At 41.0% G+C, this 14,226-nt stretch overlaps 1 protein-coding gene across 1 annotated transcript in view; it reads left to right on the plus strand.

Annotated features, from left to right (window-relative positions):
• The window catches only part of Strump (WASH complex subunit strump), a 191,819-nt gene that overhangs the window by 108,403 nt on the left and 69,190 nt on the right, over positions 1 to 14,226 (plus strand). Inside the window, exons 10-12 of the mRNA XM_068372566.1 lie at positions 6,819 to 7,041; positions 8,431 to 8,609; positions 9,595 to 9,762. Coding sequence (XP_068228667.1) covers positions 6,819 to 7,041; positions 8,431 to 8,609; positions 9,595 to 9,762 — 570 coding nt within the window. The remainder of the gene's footprint in view (positions 1 to 6,818; positions 7,042 to 8,430; positions 8,610 to 9,594; positions 9,763 to 14,226) is intronic.

Below are 14,226 nucleotides of genomic sequence, written 5' to 3' on the forward strand. Positions count from 1 at the left end.
ATGTTAGGGGATTGGTTGCAGTCCAAGCAGCAACTGGGAAAGACGTCTTTTATGTTTCCACCTCCTAAGCTGACGTCTAAGGCGGGCGTCTGGTATGCCACAGGAGAGGAACCAGGCTTGGGGGTCCCTGCCTCTGCCCAGGCTGACTTCTCAAGTTTGGTTGACTCTCCACGAAGGTCGGCTATGAGACGCTCTAAGGTCTGCTGGACCTTTTCTGACCTGGACCACTTCTTGAAGGGAGTCTTTCGCGCCTTTGAGATTTTTAATTTTCTCGACTGGTGCCTGGGGGCCTTGAGCAAGAAGACTGCCCCATCTGACAAAGACTCGGCCATGCTGATCATGTCCTGTATGGACAAAGCAATTCGCGATGGTTCCGGCGAACTGGCCTCTATGTTTGTATCGGGAGTCCTCAAGAAAAGGGAACAGCTTTGCTCCTTCCTTTCCACTGGTATCACCTCTTGCCAAAGGTCACAGTTACTTTTTGCTCCTCTTTCTAAGTTCCTGTTTCCTGAGGATCTTATCAAGGAATTGTCTGCGGCTCTCATTCAGAAGGACACGCATGATCTTGTGGCCTCTTCAGCACGGAAGGCTAAGGTTGCTCCTTCAGTTCCTAGAACTTACCGCACCCCAGTGGCTGATACTCCTGCTACTAGATTTATTCCGCCCTTTCGTGGCAGAGCCCCCAACCGAGGAGGTACCCGCCCAGACGGTCACAGGGGCAGGTCCAAGAAAGGTATCAAGTCTTCGAAAGGCAAACACTGACTCTCCTCCTCTCCAGACAGCTGTAGGAGCCAGACTCAAGATCTTCTGGCAAGCTTGGGAAAGAAGAGGTGCAGACGCCCAGTCTGTCAAGTGGCTAAGGGAGGGTTACAAGATACCATTCTGCCGCAATCCCCCTCTGACCACTTCTCCCATCAACCTCTCTCCCAACTACAAGGAAAAGGACAAGAGGCTAGCGTTACATCAAGAGGTGTCGCTCCTGTTACAGAAGGAGGCAGTGGTGATAGTCCGGGATCATCAATCCCCGGGCTTCTACAACCGTCTCTTTCTGGTGGCCAAGAAGACAGGAGGTTGGAGACCGGTGCTGGACGTCAGTGCGCTCAATGCTTATGTCACCAAGCAGACGTTCACTATGGAGACGACGAAGTCGGTCCTAGCAGCGGTCAGGCAGGAGGACTGGATGGTCTCGTTGGATCTGAAAGACGCTTACTTTCACGTCCCCATTCATCCAGACTCCCAACCTTTTCTGAGATTCGTTTTTGGAAAGGTTGTGTACCAATTCCAAGCCCTGTGTTTTGGCCTAAGCACGGCACCTATGGTGTTTACGCGACTGATGAGGAATCTTGCGAAATTCCTCCACTTGGCGGACATCAGAGCCTCCCTTTATTTAGACGACTGGCTGTTAAGAGCCCCCACAAGTCGTCGCTGTCTGGAGAGTCTCAATTGGACTTTGGACTTGACCAAGGAACTAGGTCTTTTGGTCAACTTAGAAAAGTCCCAGCTTATTCCTTCCCAAACCATCGTTTACCTGGGAATGGAGATTCGGAGTCAAGCTTTTCGGGCTTTTCCGTCGGCCCCAAGAATCAACCAAGCCCTAGAGTGCATTCTGAGCATGCTGAAGAGGAACAGATGCTCGGTGAGACAGTGGATGAGTCTAACAGGGACCCTGTCATCGTTAGCCCTGTTCACCGAGTTAGGGAGACTCCACCTCCGCCCCCTTCAATTCCATCTAGCAGCTCACTGGGACAAGAATATGACGCTCGAAGCGGTCTCTACTCCTGTTACCAAAGAGATGAAGACTACTCTCATGTGGTGGAAGAGCAACATCCTTCTCAAGGAGGGTCTCTCGTTAGCTGTTCAGACCCCCAATCTTCATCTCTATTCGGACGCATCAGACTCGGGCTGGGGCGCGACCTTGGACGGACAGGAATGCTCGGGGACATGGAACAAGGAACAGGAAACGCTTCACATCAATTGCAAGGAGTTGTTGGCAGTACATCTGGCCTTAATGAACTTCAAGTCCCTCCTGCTAAACAAGGTGGTGGAGGTGAACTCCGACAACACCACAGCCTTGGCATACATCTCCAAGCAGGGAGGGACTCATTCGAGGAAGCTATACGAGATCGCAAGGGACCTCCTCATTTGGTCAAAAAGTCTAAACCTCAAGCTGGTAACGAGATTCATTCAGGGCAATATGAATGTCTCGGCAGATCGCCTCAGCAGGAAGGGTCAAGTCATCCCCACAGAATGGACCCTTCACAAGGACGTGTGCAACAGACTTTGGACCTTGTGGGGTCAGCCAACGATAGATCTGTTCGCCACCTCCATGACCAAGAGGCTCCCATTGTACTGTTCCCCAATTCCAGACCCGGCAGCAGTTCACGTGGATGCTTTTCTGCTGGATTGGTCCCATCTCGATCTTTATGCATTCCCGCCGTTCAAGATCATCAACAGAGTTATTCAGAAGTTCGTCTCCCACGAAGGGACACGGCTGACGTTGGTTGCTCCCCTTTGGCCTGCAAGAGAATGGTTCACAGAGGTACTGCAATGGCTGGTCGACGTTCCCAGGACTCTCCCTCTAAGAGTGGACCTTCTACGTCAACCACACGTAAAGAAGGTACACCCAAGTCTCCACGCTCTTCGTCTGACTGCCTTCAGACTATCGAAAGACTCTCTAGAGCTAGAGGCTTTTCGAAGGAGGCAGCCAGAGCGATTGCCAGAGCAAGGAGGATTTCCACTCGTAGAGTCTATCAATCCAAGTGGGAAGTCTTCCGAAGCTGGTGCAGAGCCAATGCAGTTTCCTCTACCAATACCTCTGTAACCCAAGTTGCTGACTTCCTGTTACATCTTAGGAATGTTAGATCTCTTTCGGCTCCTACGATCAAAGGGTACAGAAGTATGTTGGCATCAGTTTTCCGCCACAGAGGCTTGGATCTTTCTTCCAACAAGGATCTACAGGACATCCTTAAGTCTTTCGAGACCTCTAAAGAACGTCGCTTGTCCACTCCAGGCTGGAATCTAGACGTAGTCTTAAGGTTCCTGATGTCTTCTAGATTTGAACCTCTCCAGTCAGCCTCTTTCAAAGACCTTACTCTCAAAACTCTTTTCCTCGTCTGCCTTGCAACAGCCAAAAGAGTTAGTGAGGTTCACGCCTTCAGCAGGAACATAGGATTCACATCCGAAACAGCAACATGTTCCTTACAGCTCGGGTTTTTGGCAAAAAATGAACTTCCTTCACGTTCTTGGCCTAGATCGTTCGAAATTCCTAGCCTCTCCAACATGGTGGGTAACGAGCTAGAGAGAGTTCTTTGCCCTGTCAGAGCTCTAAAGTATTATCTTAAAAGGTCAAAACCTATACGAGGACAATCAGAAGCCTTATGGTGTGCCATCAAGAAACCTTCGATGCCTATGTCCAAAAACGCAGTTTCGTATTACATAAGGCTTCTGATTAGAGAAGCTCATTCTCACATGAAGGATGAAGACCTTGCTTTGCTGAAGGTAAGGACCCACGAAGTGAGAGCTGTAGCTACTTCGATGGCCTTCAAACAGAACCGTTCTCTGCAGAGTATTATGGATGCAACCTATTGGAGGAGCAAGTCAGTGTTTGCATCATTTTATCTCAAAGATGTCCAGTCTCTTTACGAGAACTGCTACACCCTGGGACCATTCGTAGCAGCGAGTGCAGTAGTAGGTGAGGGCTCAGCCACTACATTCCCTTAATCCCATAACCTTTTTTTAACCTTTCTCTTGAATGCTTTTATTGTTGTTTTTGGGTTGTTACGGTAGGCTAAGAAGCCTTCCGCATCCTAGTTGATTTGGCGGGTGGTCAATTCGTTCTTGAGAAGCGCCTAGGTTAGAGGTTGTGTAGAGGTCCTTTAGTATGGGTTGCAGCCCTTTATACTTCAGCACCTTAGAGTTGTTCAGCCTCCTAAGAGGAACGCTGCGCTCAGTAAGGAAGACGAACTTATTAAAGGCAGAGTAATGGTTCAAGTCGACTTCCTTACCAGGTACTTATAATTTCATTGTTATTTTGAATAACTGATAATATGAAATACGGGATACTTAGCTTCTTGATATACATGTACACTGGTTTTCACCCACCTCCCTGGGTGTGAATCAGCTACATGATTATCGGGTAAGATTAATATTGAAAAATGTTATTTTCATTAGTAAAATAAATTTTTGAATATACTTACCCGATAATCATGATTTAATTGACCCACCCTTCCTCCCCATAGAGAACCAGTGGACCGAGGAAAAATTGAGGTGGTGTCAACAAGAAGTACTGCAGTACCTGGCCACAGGTGGCGCTGGTGAGTACACCCCCCTCTTGTATAGCGATCGCTGGCGTATCCCGTCCGTAGAATTCTGTCGGGCAACGGAGTTGACAGCTACATGATTATCGGGTAAGTATATTCAAAAATTTATTTTACTAATGAAAATAACATATTTATATTCTAGGGTTTTTCTTGATCTTTCCTCCGCGGCAATTGGTCCAAGTTCTGTGAAATCATTTGGATTTACACTATACCCATTGAGATCTTTTGTGAGTGTACAGTAGCATATCAAGGAGATAAGAATTAATTTGTGCAGACAATGAATTAGCCACACACTCAGAAAATGGGTTTTGATAACTAGTACACTACTAGTATTTTATTGAGACTTGGTTCCCTGCGTGGGATGATCCATATCCTCAGGTGAATAGCATAACTACGTACTGCTAACCCGAGGGGGGATTCTTAGGCATCGTTCCCTCTTCTCTGCATCGGCAAGAGACGAAAGTGAAAGGATCATTATGTCTTCAAATATTTTAGGAATTTTGGTGCTTTTGCCTTCTTCATTTCATAGGTTGTGTGACAAAGACCCAGTACCAGTCTGTCTCAAACATGAGTTCGGGACATTCAAAATCCTGTATCTCAGTGTAAGTTGACACGAAGTTGCCTGGTGTCATCTCAAGACACTGCATTGCTACTTAAGGAGAATTTGACACTATTCTATCTAGCTTGACAAGGGTGTATTCTTTCAGATGTGACTTTGGTCAGTTAGTATCTCTCATCATCTTAAGTAAGAACTCATAAGCATAGCCCTGTCAGTAGCTTTCCATTTTACCTGTTGCCATTATTGGAGCTGAAGTTATGTCTGAAGGTGCCACTGTGGATGTTGCCCACAACCATTGGAGCTTTTTTAATTGAGTGCCAAGGTTTTTACTTAGATGTAGCAATCCTAGCTTCCTCACAGGGTTTAGTGGCCATCAGAAATTTTTTGCTGGTGAGTTTCACAATGGAGCACCTTTCATGCAGACTACATCTGTCTATCAAGAAGCAAGTCCTTCATAATTCTGGAAAAATGAAGAGTGGGCAGATTTCTAACTATAAATCTCTCTTGATGTATCTGGTTTGACTTGGCCAACACATTTTCCTGTTAGTTAAGTGGGTTTTTAGTGTCTTAGTAGTAGCCCTAGAAGCTTCAACCTTAGTATTAGCCCTAGCAGCTCCAACCTCCCTGTGATTAGCTGTTTTGAGGTTGTTGAAGTCACCTTCCTCACTTCTATATGGAAGCAGGAAGGATGAGCTGTCCAGGAAAGAAAAGAACATTTCAGTTTAATTCTAAGGAACATCCTCCTACCAAAGAGTGTCTCTATATTTTAAAGGCCCGTTGATTTTTATACTCATAGGAACAAATAGCAAATTTTGTAAGCGATTTGTATTTGTCCTAACTATGCAAACTTGAGTCCTTCAAGTTAAATTTATTCCGTTTCCCAACTCATAGGCACAAGAACACATGGGGGCTATTCTGTGACAGCAGGTGGTTTTGCCTTCCCCTCCCCCCTCACTAACTATTGGCAACCAATTATCTTTTTTAATGATTCAAGGGTTGTTCTAGTGCCACTGAAGACTTCTCCCTATTTTAAAGGACTCAGGTTTTTATAGCTATAGAAAGTATAAATTACAAATAAGTAACATGTTACTTTTTTTCAGAATATAAATAATGTATAGTACCCCCTGGTCTTATGAAAAGCTTTATTGTTATTTTTGATAAAAAGTTTATCCAGATCACTGATTTGACTGCCATGACTCCTGTAGGGCTGGCTAAATATCATTTTCAAGGATATAACTTGAAATAAGTAACCAAATTTAATATGTTGCCTAAGGTTTCTCAGTTATCTCATTTCTAGCCTTTGCTAAATTGTACTCTGCACATATTAAAAAAAAGAATCATCATAATGTAGCTGTTAGGTTGAGATTGGTAAATAGAGGAGCATTCATAATTGATTGATTTTCAAAACCTGAAAATAATTATGAGTATCAGTAGCAAGTGTAATATTATGGACTAGAAGAGTTTCCTATTAATGCAACATATATATCCTGCTAAGTTTAAAAAAATCTTCGGAGGTTTTCTGGTCTTATAGTATAAGCTAATCAAATGATATATAAATTGCTTCTATTTTTTTGTAGTTGGAAAAATTACTTATCTTAGATTCAGTGTATCGATTGGTGGAACTCTGACAGCAGTTTAATAATTCAGTGAAGTGTCCATAATATGTTTGAGTATCAAAGCAAGACATAACATATAATAACTAATTTTTCTACACCGATTTCTTAATGTACCCTGTGACTGCTTGGTATATATATTTTGGCAAGGTAGTCTTCTCTATGTTCTTTCAACGATAATAAAGTAAGCACAGTATATGGAAAGCGTCATACACAGTTATTAGATACTGCACTGTACTTATTAAATACTCTACAACTACATTTTGTAGTATGCTGCAAAAAGTCTAGAATTTCTGCTTGAATATTGAATTATTTCATTATCCACAGACATCGAGGTGGGAGTCGTACAGAAAGGAAGCTAATGACCATGTGCTGGAACTAGCAGAGGTATTTGCAGGTAGCCGACCTCTTGCAAGAGTTGCTAAGAATGATCGTTTGAACAAATGGTTCAAGGACACAGGGGAACAAATAATGGGACTTGACTTGGAAGAACCTGGCATTGCTGGCAGAAAGATTATTCAGCTGATACAAGCACTAAAAGAAGTCAAAGGTATATGTCGACTGTTATCTTATGGATTTGTTCCTACCTGTGTAGCCTATAAATCTTTCGTCCATTTAAAATATGAATATGTCTTCAGCAGAGCTGGAACGACCATTGAATCTTTACCAAGGTAGTTAATGATAGATGATGCGAGGAGGAAGCCCCATCCACACGCCTGTCATAGAATAACAAAATAGCTACTTTTATCTTTGGCCGTAACCAATACAAAAGTATTGTTGCGCTGCTCTCATTTGACTATTGGATCTTTTCTTACTTTTGCTTGTGGTGAGTTTTTTTTTTTTTTAGCACTAGTGCTTATAACAGCAGAAGCACACCAAAAAGTAAACAAGTGGTGAAGGAAATTTGGTTCCTTTGAGGATACAAACCTTTGAAGCCAATGTATAGTGTACTTTTGTGAGGGGATAGCTGTAAGCAGAGGCCCCCCCCCCCTTGTTAGTATTAATCGCACTTTTCCGATCAAGGAGATGATAAAATCGTGTAGTGTAATTCGTCTAGCTTTGTAGGGGTTTCCTTTCCTCTGGATGGAGGTACTTAATTCAGGCAGAAGGTCACCCATACACAATTGTCTGATAATGAAGGTACAGTATTTCATGTTCTAGTGCTATGATATTTTTACATAGCTTTCTATCTTTTTAATTGCAAATTTTTTGATTAATGAAGAAGGAAGTTTGTTATAGAGAATAATTTCTTTAACAAAATACCTAATTTTCTTTGTACCTCAGCAACTCAGTCTGTAGGTGAAATGAGGAACTTGTTAAAACTGCAATGGCGATAATGTGTGTTAGATCATGAAACTGGTTTTTACATATTTAGTAAAAGGTAGGGAAAGAAGGTAATAAAATTTTATGCTGAAAATTTGCTGAAAATTCATTTTTATACAAAAACTACATTAAATGAAATTGGTACTGGCAGAATAAAGTGGAAAATACTAAATAAAAGGGAATGAGGAATAGGAAAGGGAATAAGGATGGTAAGGAATAAGGATAATAGATAATAAGGAAGGTAATAAAGGTATAAGGAATAAACATAGGCAGAAATGGACAGTAAAAATGTATGAATAACTGAAAAGAAAAAAAAATAGAAAAGAGAATAGAATGGGAGGAACATTTTTGCTATTGGGTCTACATTCCCTTTACTTGAAATGCAACTTTACATAATCCTACTCTACTGAGTGGGGATGTGATGGAGCATTGTTTAAAAAAAATTTCCAGTTTAGCAGCCACGGATAAATGTATCCTTTAGTGCCTATCAAAAGTAGATTTTGTTATTAGGAATATACAGTACTGTAATCTGCAATGTTGGCCTTATCCTAGGAAAACTTTTTAAAAATTTTATTTCGGTTATGCTGAGATATTCCTGGTAACTTTTTATTCACAGAATTCCATGGTTTGGAATCAAGCGCTGGAGTTGTACAAGCAGTTGAAGAAGTAGTCACTTGCCTTCAAATCCTGGTTAAAGTTGCAGGAGTAACAGAGGATAACCTTGTTACCCTTTCATTGATATCAGACTTTAGTTATGCATGGATATTGGTTGATGAATATACAACGATAATGCAAGTAAGTTATTGTTTTTGTTATATTTTTTTCATTACGAAATAAACATTACTTTTGCTTGCTTATCATATTTAGATGCCTCAAAAATTAAATAAATTACTTGAAATCATTTGGTTATAAATCCCAGTACTGTACTGTATATTGATTATATTAATCAGCAAGTCATCAAGTGGAACATATTTTCATACCCCCAAAATCTTATTACTGTACAATATTTTGGTCTAATACTGTAATTGCAGATTGAGCTAAATAATGCAAATTGTGTTGTATATATGAGATTGTAAGAAGACAAATCTTTAGTCAATAAAATAAATATTTTACTGAAAAATATTTTAATCTCGGGTATCCATCCCTACCAATATTCTTGTTTCAAACATCTTATTGTTGTCAAATCTTAACTTCATATCCCAGTTCATCCAAAAACTTTTTTCCCTTTTTATTGTCAATTTTTTCCATGTTTAAATTTGTGTATAGAACTTTACTGATACTGATAACCAGCAGTCAAACTTTGATCCATCCTTGTTAAAGAAATGAAAATTTAATTCATTTGATAGGCCAGATATTATCTTAGCAAACTCAGTGCACTTTCTATTTTCTATTTTAACTAAAAAAACAAACCACCCAAATTGATAAAAGAGGAGTCTAAATATGATGTATTCTAGTATGAGTGAAATTCTGATGAGGTGATATAGAATTAAACAAATAATAGAGTCATGAATGACCTCACATGAAATCTTCCCTCTCATGAGTTAACAACTTATCGTTTTATTGAACTGTATGATGTTTAGAAATTGACCTTTAGGTGTTTTGTCATTTTTAACTGGTTTCATTTTGTACAACATATTTATAGTTTATATGAATTTTTTGTTTGCAATATCTATGATGAAATATTTGTGCATGTAGAGCACAAGTGGATAATTGTACTACAGTATTCAATACAGTAGTTAGGGCTAAGAAAACACTAAAATTTTTTATTCTTTTTCTACAGTCTGCCATTAAAAAAGACCCTTCACATGTAGCCAAAATGCGGGCAACCTTCCTGAAATTATCATCTGGTTTGGATCTCCCTCTTCTTCGTATTAATCAAGCACGTAGCCCAGACCTAATATCAGTATCAGCATATTACTCTGGAGAATTAGTTTCTTATATAAGGAAGGTAAGCACAATCTTGTATAGTATGCATAAAATGTGGTGCACCTTTTTTTTTATATGGGAGAAGCATTGTTCGTAAAATGCGACTCATTGAATTTTATAGTTCACCTTGTAAATATGTACTATATGCATGGTTAAAATTTGGCCACTTCTTTTGCAGAATCTTATCATTGAAAGATTTTAGATCATGAGAAACACAGATATTTCATTTTAGAGTCAGATTTATCAAAAAGAGCCAACATCAGTATCATCCAGATGATTTCATTGGAGCCTGCTCTATCTCTTCCCTTTGAAATGTGGCAGGAACTATCAAAACAGAGAGCTATTCCTATGCCCAATCAGAATTCTTAATAGGTACAGCCCTTCCTCCAGTACAGTACTAGGAGAGTATAAGGTGTTTTCTCTCCTAATAACAACCAGCCTTTTCCTTAATTGCCCCCTAATTACAAGGGTGATTCTGTCATTGAGACCAAACTAATATTTTTGTAGAGAACTGCCAACCTTCATCCCTTGCGAGTTATGAAGACGCTAAGGATTCCCAGAACATGTAAGTACAGGAACTTTGGCCAGTACCAACAGAAGTAGAGAATCTAGACTTGGAGTGTACCATTTTGGAAGTTCTTTTACTCATTCGTGATTACAACAAATTTGGCATGGCAACCATGGTGCCAGCTTCAGGTAGGTTGTTGATCAGTGCTCAGATGCCCCTCAAATGTTGAAACTTTCTCTGGAGCTGTTGTTGGATCTCACTAGTTGGCCCAAGATCAAATTGATGCTCAGATCTCTGGATATAAGTACTCTCTTTATTTCAGTTTGTCCAACAATATCCTCCCCCCACACTTCAAGGCAGCGAGGTTCTGCGTACCAGAGCCTTTTACGTCAGCACCTCTTTATGTTGAACCCTCAGTGTGTACACTTACGGCGAGTTTTTCCTTGGAAAGACTAGGATCAGAGGTGAATAGATGTTGGAGAAGGTTGTGCTCAAAGTCATTTGAGGCTGCTTCTACAGTCGACTTTTCCTGGTGAAGAAGTCAACTGCAGAATGGAGACCAGTCATCGCGCTTTTTTCCTTACACCAATTTGTACAACAATCAGGTTTGGAATTTATTAGCATGTACTGTACTGATCTCCAGCAGAGAATTAGACTTTGTGTTTTCAAGGGATCTGAAGAATGCATTCTTCCATGTACCCCTTAATCAATCTTTTCGTAAGTACCTTCAGTTCTTCCTCAACAAAGCGGTGTAGCAGTTCAAGACCCTGTGTTCAAACTGTGCACTATTCTCTAGATTTTCACTCATGTGTTCATGCATATTGTAGCTTGGATCTCTCTCATATGGGATACTGTATGTTTTTCTATGTACCCTGAGGATTGATTGATCCTAGAACCTTCAGAGAGGCAGTTGCTACAGGATCAAGATAATCTTCACACCTTTTGTCATATTCAAGGGATCGTGATAAATTGGTTCAGACCTCACGCTCAAGCAAAGGTTGGAGTTTCTGAGCATACTGATAGATAAAATAGCAGCAAGAGTCTTTTCATTAGATAATTGCAGCATCAAGCTGAGAGAAGTAGCAGACCATTCTGTCCAAATGATACTTCCAGCTCGACATTAGCAAGGCTTATCGGCTGCCTTTCCTTGTTGTAAAAGCTTGTTCCTCAGGGGAGCCATTGAAATCTCATCCAGAGATTCCATCAGTAGTTTAAAGGTTTAAAGGCTGCTCTTGAATGGCAGAGGCAAGGGATAGTGACATTGCCCTATCAAGCATGACAGTGCTCTAGAAATTGACCTTATATACATATGATCAGCACCCAAGCCCCCTCTCCACCCAAGCCCCCCTCTCCACCCAAGCCCCCCTCTCCACCCAAGCTAGGACCAAGGAAGACCAGGCAATGGCTGCTGATGACTCAGTTGAGAGACCTATAGGCTCCCCCAAATCCCTCATCCTTAGCTCACAAGGATGGTGAGGTTGCAGCAACTAAAGAAACTAACGAGTTTGAGCAGGACTCGAACCCCAATCTGGCGATCACCAGGCAAGGACGTTATCAACAGGCCACCACCGGTCAGCCTCCAGAGATCCTTCATTCTCATCTGTTCCATTAGGAACGGGCTATTCTCTCCTGGTAGCTCCATGCAGGAAACCTCTCTCAGGAGGTCTCTTGACATGCAACTATTCTCAGATGTGTTGAAAGATGGGTGGGGCTTTTACTTGGGCAACCTGGTTGTGTCAGTTGTGTGGTCAGCAGTAGTAGTGCATCTGCATCAATGTTTTGGGAGTTGCAAGGATTTCAAGAACATTTGAGGAAGTACTTGGTAGTGTTGATGAGCAATAACATTGCTCCAATAGCATATGTTAGCAAGCAAGAAGGCACAATACGTTATTGCAAATTGACAAAGCAGATACACATCAGGGTGATAATTCATGCTATAGACCTGTCTGCCAGTTTCTTCATGGAAAGGCTATATCTTTCCCTCATTCAGTGTGATTCCCCAGCTGATGAAACGAGTGTTGATCACGCTAAGTCTCAGATGAAGCTGGTTGCTCGACAATGATCACAAGCCAAGTGATATCCTGATCTGTTAGCACTGATCACAGACTTATGCTTTGATCTTCACTGTGATGCTCCTCCTTGTTGCAACTGTCGAAGACTGCTGCGCAGCCTTGAGCCTTGCCTACCAACTGAAAAGCATAACCTCTCCTCCTTGAAGGAGTTTAGAATTATTGTGAAGACCTTTGAGCAGTCTTGCTCAACTCGGGGGAATGGGACGGGACCCTGGTTCTCAAGTCTCTTATGTGTACCCTTTATGAACATTTGGGAAGATCATCAGAAAGAATTCTAACTCTCAAGACTGTGTTTTTGCTAGCAGTAGCTTTGGCAAAGAGAGTTGGTGAGCTGTACAAACTCATATATTTATCCCAGAGGAGGATATGGTCTCTTAATTTGGTGCCCAAATTTGTAACCAAACTCAAAACCTGTTGACAGATGACCCAGTTTCATGACCTCCATCACCTTGCGTCTTGAAGCCCTAGTTGTTTAATTAAGAGGAGGTGGATTTGTATCACTTTAGGGCTTTGCCGTGCTATCTAAAGAAGACTCGACATTTCAGGCTTCAGTGTCAATGATTCTTCCTTCGTACTGGCACAACCAAGAAAGAGGTACTGAGAACAGTCTCTTTCTGGCTTCATGAATAATCAAAGAGTATGCTGTACACTTCAACTTTTAGGGGGGGTGTTGAAATACCAGCTCGAACTGTAGCTCATGATGTTGGATTTTTATCCTACTTAAGACTGAAGAATAAGAGAGTGAAAATCCAGAATGCCCTTCAAAATATTCCTTCATTGACCAAGTATGAGGTATATAATCAAGTCTTGTATTAGCCAGGCCCTATTAGCCTACGCATCCCTATGATGGACTGATAGGAGGTTACTTGAATCTTCTCCCTTTCTTTCGCATGGTACAAGGGAGACTGGCATATTCCAGGGAAGAAAAAGATCTAACCAGTTTTTTTTCAATATTAAACTTACCCGATGATCATATAGCTGTCAGCTCTGCTGCCCGACAGAAAAACCTACGGGCGGAATACGTCAGCGATCGCTATACAGGTGGGGGTGTACATCAACAGCGCCATCTGTCAAGTAGGTACTCAAGTACTCGATGTCAACAAAGAACCAATTTTCTCTCTGTCGTGCCACTGGCAAGACCTACTAAATACGCCGTTACTAACTGGATTTGTTTTCACAACGATTTGGTGAAGTACACTATTCCAGTTTTGAGCTTTCGCTATGCAGGGGTTTTATCTTCATTTCAAAACTTGAACTCGTTTTGGATAGATTTAATTATGGTGACGAAGAGAGTATGGACTCTCTTTCACTTTTAAATGGCCGACCCTTCCCTTAGACGGAAGTGTGTTTAGGTTTTTGGTAATTTTGCTTAACACGTTATAGATCTATTTATTTTATATCTCTCCGCCTTTATAGGCCTCTTCGATTAACTTTCCATTTATTATAAACATATAAAAAATAAATTTTTATGTTTGTTTATATGCGACCTTTCCTGATAGTAGGCGGTCCTAACTTGGAACCGAAGTTAATTAACATTGAGCCCGTTATATCGTATTTAACCTTTAAAGAATTTAATACTTTTTAAATTTTAATGTTTTATGAAAGAATTTCTTTGATAGTCTCGTATTGTTTTCAAAGATGAACTAACGTTTAGTTTTTTAGTCTACGCAGTTGTTGACGTTCAGAACGTTCAACATGCGCTCTATCGTTACGATAGAGAGAGAGTGTATCACGGTTTCACTTTGCAGTAAGAGTAAACCGATTCTGGCGTTTCGTTCATTCTTTCTTAGCTTAAATGGTTTAAATTCTAAATTAAAGGAACTTTTATTTGGAAAACCTTTCAGTTTTTTTCCTTTAGCTAATAACATGTTTTAACGATATATAATTGGGCTCTTCTCTCAGGTGC

This window comes from Palaemon carinicauda, chromosome 4, assembly GCF_036898095.1.
Source record: "Palaemon carinicauda isolate YSFRI2023 chromosome 4, ASM3689809v2, whole genome shotgun sequence".
In the NCBI taxonomy this organism is placed as follows: Eukaryota; Metazoa; Arthropoda; class Malacostraca; order Decapoda; family Palaemonidae; genus Palaemon; species Palaemon carinicauda.